This window comes from Bufo bufo, chromosome 7 (genome assembly GCF_905171765.1).
Source record: "Bufo bufo chromosome 7, aBufBuf1.1, whole genome shotgun sequence".
In the NCBI taxonomy this organism is placed as follows: domain Eukaryota; kingdom Metazoa; phylum Chordata; class Amphibia; order Anura; family Bufonidae; genus Bufo; species Bufo bufo.
The window spans coordinates 54,024,071-54,030,725 of NC_053395.1; the positions used below are offsets into that span (position 1 = coordinate 54,024,071).

At 40.2% G+C, this 6,655-nt stretch overlaps 1 protein-coding gene across 3 annotated transcripts in view; it reads left to right on the top strand.

The window, feature by feature from the left end:
• The window catches only part of MYH11 (myosin heavy chain 11), a 90,011-nt gene extending 83,651 nt beyond the window's left edge, over positions 1 to 6,360 (top strand). For 2 of the 3 annotated variants that reach the window (XM_040441632.1, XM_040441634.1), the window contains one exon: positions 5,347 to 6,360. In XM_040441632.1, coding sequence (XP_040297566.1) covers positions 5,347 to 5,488 — 142 coding nt within the window. In that variant the 3' untranslated portion in view covers positions 5,489 to 6,360. Of the gene's footprint in view, positions 1 to 1,707; positions 1,741 to 5,346 lie in introns of all 3 variants that reach the window. The other variant, XM_040441635.1, reaches the window with a different exon arrangement.
• Positions 6,361 to 6,655: the final 295 nt, after the last annotated feature.

The window sequence follows — 6,655 nt, forward strand, 5'->3', positions numbered from 1 at the left end:
TGCACATGCAGTAGATCTCATGTGGCTGTCCCTGCTAATCAGATCTGAACTGTGCATGCGCAGATTGAACTCTCGCTGGCGCAGGTGCGAGCTTGCAGGGCCAGATAGGACGACAATGAGGCTGCCTGGCCCTGTCTTTCAATGGGAGGGAGTGGCTTAGGGGGAATGGCAGTGGTGAAGTAGTGCTCCGAGAGCCTAGGCCTGTCCCTCAGTGCTCCAAACACCCAATTGCCATATGAATACAAGTACAGGTTTCTCAAAACTGTGTAACTGATTGCTTCAAAAGAGGGGGCATTTCACTCAGCATGGTCAACCCTAACAGCAGGCATTATGTCTGGTTTAATAGGGTTGATCATGCTGACACATGCTCTTTAAGCTTTTGGTAAGGGCTGTGCCTGCTTTGTGTCCTGCAGAAGATACAAACTATGATGTCTTTACATTATATTTTATCTTTATATGGGAGCAGGGATGACTATTCCTGTATTAGATGATGAAGCAGCGAGGTATTTAAGGCCACATTTGTTTATTTCTCCACACTTTGACCACTCACATCCCTATTAGAACACATTATCAGGGGAGCTGAGCCTGCCAGTATGCTGTGCCAATCTGGTCATCTCCATTACCTTGTATGGTAAAAGACATTACACTGGAAAAGAGGCAAAGAATGCCGGACGGGTGAAATTATACAAAGATTAACTTGGAACTAGGAAGCTATTCTACTGGTGTCACTTGTTAATTGACCTCATTAAACCCACAATATTTGTTTAGGAAGAGCCGGTGGGAAAGTTTTGAGTGCAGGACATACTCAAACATTGCAATATTTTATTCAAATAGAAATAAGTAGATGACAACTGTTTGGAGCTTGTATTAGAAATGGTTGGTTCAGGACAATGAAAATCTGAAGAATCAATCTGAAAATGTATCCTCCTTGTTCAGAACCCATCATTGTTTCTTAAAGGGAACCTATCACATTGAAAAAGCAGTACGATCTTCAGGCAGCATGTTATGGAGCAGGAGGCGCTTAGCAGATTGATATATAGTTTGTATAACCCTGTTAAACCTCTGCTCTTACTCTATTTAGGAGTCCAGTGGGTGGTTCTACTCGGGGATTGACAGCCTTCCATGTTTGAGTGTACATACAGAGACAGCTGTCAGTCACTGAGAAGGACCTCCTACTGGACTCTTAAACAGAAGGTTATACTTATTCTTTACCCACAAATGATATGTCAATCTGCTCAGCTCCTCCTGCTCTATAACATGCGGCCAGCAGATAGGACTGCATTGTTAATGTGACATTATCATAGTTTTTGATCAGTTTGGTTCAGGTAATGATCCCCTCACTGATTGCTGCCATGTAGACACAGAGGTGCTCCTCAGGTTTTTTTTCAGTTCTCCTGGGAGAAGCAGAACCATTGGGTACTTGGACCATAGACTCTCTAAAAGCTTGTAGACCACTTTGCTCATTTCTCCCAGGAGAGCCCAAAAAAGCCACCTAGAGCCAGTGGCAATCGGTATGAGATCTCATGACCCAGGCTTCCTCTGATCAAATTTCTGACGTGTCACTAGAACACTCTAACTTTTTGAATGGTTCATATTACAAAAACCATGTCCCAGATTAGAAACAGAACTTTTCAATCCTTATGTTGGTGATGTGAAGTGCTCTTGTTGTGGTGTGCTGGTATAACAGCTCCAGACTTTCTATTGCAGAGGAACACAGGATACTACGCAATGACTAAGCAGGTACCAATGCCTTCAATTTTGCAGCTCCTCCTAGATGGGCGTATTTCCACCTTATTCTACTTGTTCCTTTTAAAGACACATTGACTGTCTCAAATTCTTTCTAAAAGACCATGTAACCTATTGTCTGGACTACGAAAAGGAGTAAAATATAATGTAAAAAAATACATGTAACAAAATGGAATTGAAAAGGATGAAACATGCAATGTGTCTTCAAACTCCCACACTTTTCCTGCAAAATCTGAAGGCTTGGACATCTATCTATGAATACAATCTAATTCATAAGAGACAACTGAGCAAATTAAAAAACTAACGTTCTCCACCCAGATGGACATATTGTAAACAGTATACCGCACTTAACTAACTCAACACACGTCTCCATTGTCATGTGGAATGTGTCCATCATGCATGATAATAAGCACTACATGTCAGCATTAACTGTACTTTATTGTATATTTGGAAGGCATTGTTTTTGAGTAAAGATTATTCTCATTTACAGGATAACATTTTTAAGATACCCTGGGTACTCCAATTTTTTAAAAGGGCAGAGTCTTTCTAAAAACCAATATACCTAATATAAAAAGGAGGAACCTGGCAACAAGTATTCAGTTTCCCAGCAAGAGGTGCCAAATGAGAGATTAAAGAGCACCTGTCGGCAGGATCAATTCTATCCTATCCTATTTACATTGGCGGTCAGGACCCGGGACTAATGTCTGCGATCGACGATAATGTCGATCGCACACTTTAAACATCTCAGATGTCGTGGTCAAATGTAACCACGTTTAAAGACCGGAAGCACGTGAACATTAGTTCCTATGGAGAGCCTGTCTGTGTAATTCTAATAGACTCTAATGCTCATAAAATAGCATTAGAGTCTAAATAAAAATACATAAACAATAAAATAAAAAAAATTTACATCATGGGCATCGCCGCTTGCGAAAACGTCAGTACAATTAAAATATAAAAATATTTATCCCATACGGAAGATAGCGAAATGGAAAAAAGTCAAAATGTCTGATTTGCCATTTTTGGTTGCTTCACCTCCCACATAAAATTGAATAAAAAGTGATCAAAAGGTCCTACACTTAAATAGTATCAATAAAAGGTACAGGTTGCCCTGCAAAAAATGAGCCCCCCCGCACAGCTCCGTACACTTAAAAATAAAAGTTATGGAGGTTAGAATACGGCGATACAAAGAAAAACATTTTTTTTTCCCAAAGTTTTAATTTTTTTCAGTATTAAAATGCAACAAAAACTATACATATGTGGTATCGTTTTAATCATACTGACCTGGAGAATGAAAAAAAACTGTCAGTTTTACTGCATAGGGAACGCCATAAAAACAAAACCCGTAAAACTGTGGCGGAATATTAGTATTTATTTTTTTTACAACCCCACACCATTTGGAATTTTTTCTTACTTCCCACTATATTGTATACGACTGTAAATGTCGCCATTAGAAAATACAACTTGTCCCACAAAAAAACAAGCTCTCCTACGGCTATGTGAGTCAAAAAATTAAAAAAGTTATGGCTTTGAGAAACTGGGAGTAAAAAAGGGGTTAATACAACAAGAAAAATCTTATAGCTTTCAATGTCCAGCATTCATGGCTAATTATACATTATAAGCACTGCACAAAGTATAACAGCCATGTGATGGAACATAAAAAAATAAAATGAAAATTAGTATCCAGTATGGTCAAGAGGAAATGTGTGTAGACCTTACCCCAATGGGGGCCCAATAATGATTTTTTGGGGTTTCCCGATTGTCAAATATGATTTACCATGAAACCATGATACAGTATTCATCTATTAAAACTACTCTAGGGTGTTCATGGGGCCAGTCCATTCTTTTAAAACAATTATACATAAAAATATCTGAGAAATAGCTATGATTTTGGATTTAAAGGGCATTTGTCAGCAGATTTGTACCTATGACACTGGCTGACCTGTTACATGTGCACTTGGCAGCTGAAGGCATCTGTGTTGGTCTTATGTTCATTTTTTTCAGCAATGTGGACCCATGAACATGGGACCAACACAGATGTCTTCAGCTGCCAAGTGCACATGTAACAGGTCAGCCAGTGTCATAGGGACAGATCTACGGACAGATGCCCTTTAATGTACATATAATATCCGGGCAGCTATAGTGACATTGGTATAAGCCAGGGATGCCCAACCCGCGGCCCTCCAACTGTTGCAAAACTAAAACTCCCAACATGCTCCCTTAGCTCTAGGTTGTCCAGGCATGCTGGGAGTTGTAGTTTTGCAACATCTGTAGGGCCGCAGGTTGGGCATCCCTGGTATAAGCCACAAGGATAGGACATCCTGCTAATACTGCATATTAACTGCATCGGAAGCGGCTTTGTCTGCAGTAACATGACTGTTGTCAAAGACAAAAATGCATGCAGGGATGTGGCTTCAACTTCCAGAACTAAATCATTATAACCTAAGGTCACAGTCAAAAGTGCCTTCAGTTCCACACTAATCCACTTCTTATTATAGGATAATCGCATACTGTATGATATGTGTCCAGTGTCTTCATCTGTCTCTGTCACAGATGCATATATTTAAAGGTGATGTCCACCATGAAAAAAACTATCAATCTCTGGTCAACGACTTTTTTCTCATTTATATAGTAATACTTAGTGCAAACATGTAGTCGTCAGAGTAGCACCTTGTAGGATAATCTGATCAAGAGGACTTCTTTTTCAGAATGCTAAGTCTGCCCCCTACTGGATCAGACAGAATCTCAGTCTCTAGTCACCTACTTATTGAGCTGGTCCAGAAAATTCCAACCCTGGTCAGTGATATAATGACCACTGACCTACCAAATGGGGCATAAAGGGGTAATTCCAGTTTTGTGAAAACTTATGTTATTTTACAATATACTTTCTCTATCTATACTTCTCAGTTTACTAGATATATATATATAAAAAAATATACAGTCCTGGTCATGTGATGTACACATAGCGGCAGGACAGAAGCTGTGTCTTGTAACAAACTGTGCACCTTTGTGTCCATCACTTGACCAGGGTATATTCCCCCCTGAAGTGAACAGTGATAGCCAAGGACGGATTTGGCATTTCTGGGGGCCCTTTCTGCACAGCTAAGCCCTGCCCTGTCACACCTCTGATCTCCACCCCACCAGCTCCTCCGGGCCCCTGTGTGGCATCTTTGCCGCTTTGGTTAATTTTTATTTATTTTTTTAGCCAACTGCTAGGGGACCCCTGATCTCTGGAACTTGGGTTGTGTAGTGGTCCAACCCGGATGACAGCAGAATCTTGCAAATGCAGAATCAATACAGTAGGCATTTATTTGCAGAAAACTGAATATCCCTTTAAATACGATTTAATTTTTTTTTTTTACACCACAACATTTGTGACCAGATTTGTCCAAGATGAAATCCACATTTTAATTATTTTATTAGTACTTCATTTTTTTTTTCTGATGATTCGTAAAACCCATGAAGAAATGTGACATCCCTTTAAATATTCTTGACTACTGGTCCTTAACTCTGTACATCTTCCATTTTCTAGCAGAAAAAATGAAGTAACCAGCTCACCTGCCAATAGAAAACAGGTCTAACAGTTTTTCTTGCCTCTGACAGGCGGGGAAATGAACCATCAGGGTTTGCCCCACCTAGACGATCCACAGGGAACAGAAGAGCTATAGATAACATAGCCGATGGGACTGAGGAGGATGCCGAATCACGAGATGCAGATTACAATGGAACAAAAGCAAGTGAATAATCCTACTCCTTATCACATCACGTGCCTTTGGACTCTGTCACAACTTTATTTATCCCCCTTCAATCCATGAGACGCCTGCAAGTGTTCATGGCCTCTCTGGCAATGAAGCAAATTCTCCCTACTGCACGTGCACCAAGATGGCGCCCAACTACTGCAGCACAGAAGCCATGCAGAAGGTCCAACCACAAGTGAAGACATCTACTCTCCACACAGCAGCTGTCACAGTGCGTTCATGAGATTGCCACCAGCACAGACTTGCTCTTAGATGTCTAGGATGAAGGTTCAGCTCCCCGATGTCTACTTCTACAAGGAAAGCTGAACTTTTTGGTCACCCTTGGGCAGATCCAACCAGTGCCTGCCCAGTGTAGCCTGAAAAGGCTGCAACATGTAGATGGTAATGAGCAACTCACGAGGACTAGTTGAGATTTCTCTAATGATTGAAATTTACTATTTGACCCCTTTCATTCACTGGTTGACGCAAAGGAAATGTTCCTATTCTACATCCTTTTATGATCCAGTGTGCAACTTTTTGTTTATTCTGTCGAGATTTTGTTTTTTCATGCACCAAGTGCCTTTCTGTTCACCAGTATTAAATATATTTGTTTTAAAATAAATTCAGATGTATTCCACTGTTTACTTGTGCACCCTGATCGTGCTAAAGCCACATCCACCCTAAAATTATACAGCACAAGATTACATAGTAGTGACCTTCTGTATTAGTTGCTCATATTCTAGGGGTAGGATTATTAGGCGCTTCCATGGTTTGAACGGCAGCGGACTCTTAATCCACCCCATTGTGTTACTAATGTCTATTTAAATGCAATAACTTTTGATTTGGCTTCTCTAATAAAATTCAATGTTATGGCAAACTTTACTGGTTGGTCTATTTAGTGGGGTAAGATTAAATAAAGGCAAAAAAAAAAAAGCTAAGATACGGCACGAATATAGCAAATATTTCACTAGTATGGTTAAACTCATACAAAGCATATTAAGGTTAGGGCTACACAGCGACATGTGTCGCACGGCATTCACCCGAATGGCCAACGACATTTATTGTAAAGATAGTCAATGATGTTGCGCTACGACTGCAACACGACAGTCGCAAAAAATCCATCCAAGTTGGATTTTTGTGTGACTTGTCGCAGTTCGACACCATTGAATATAATA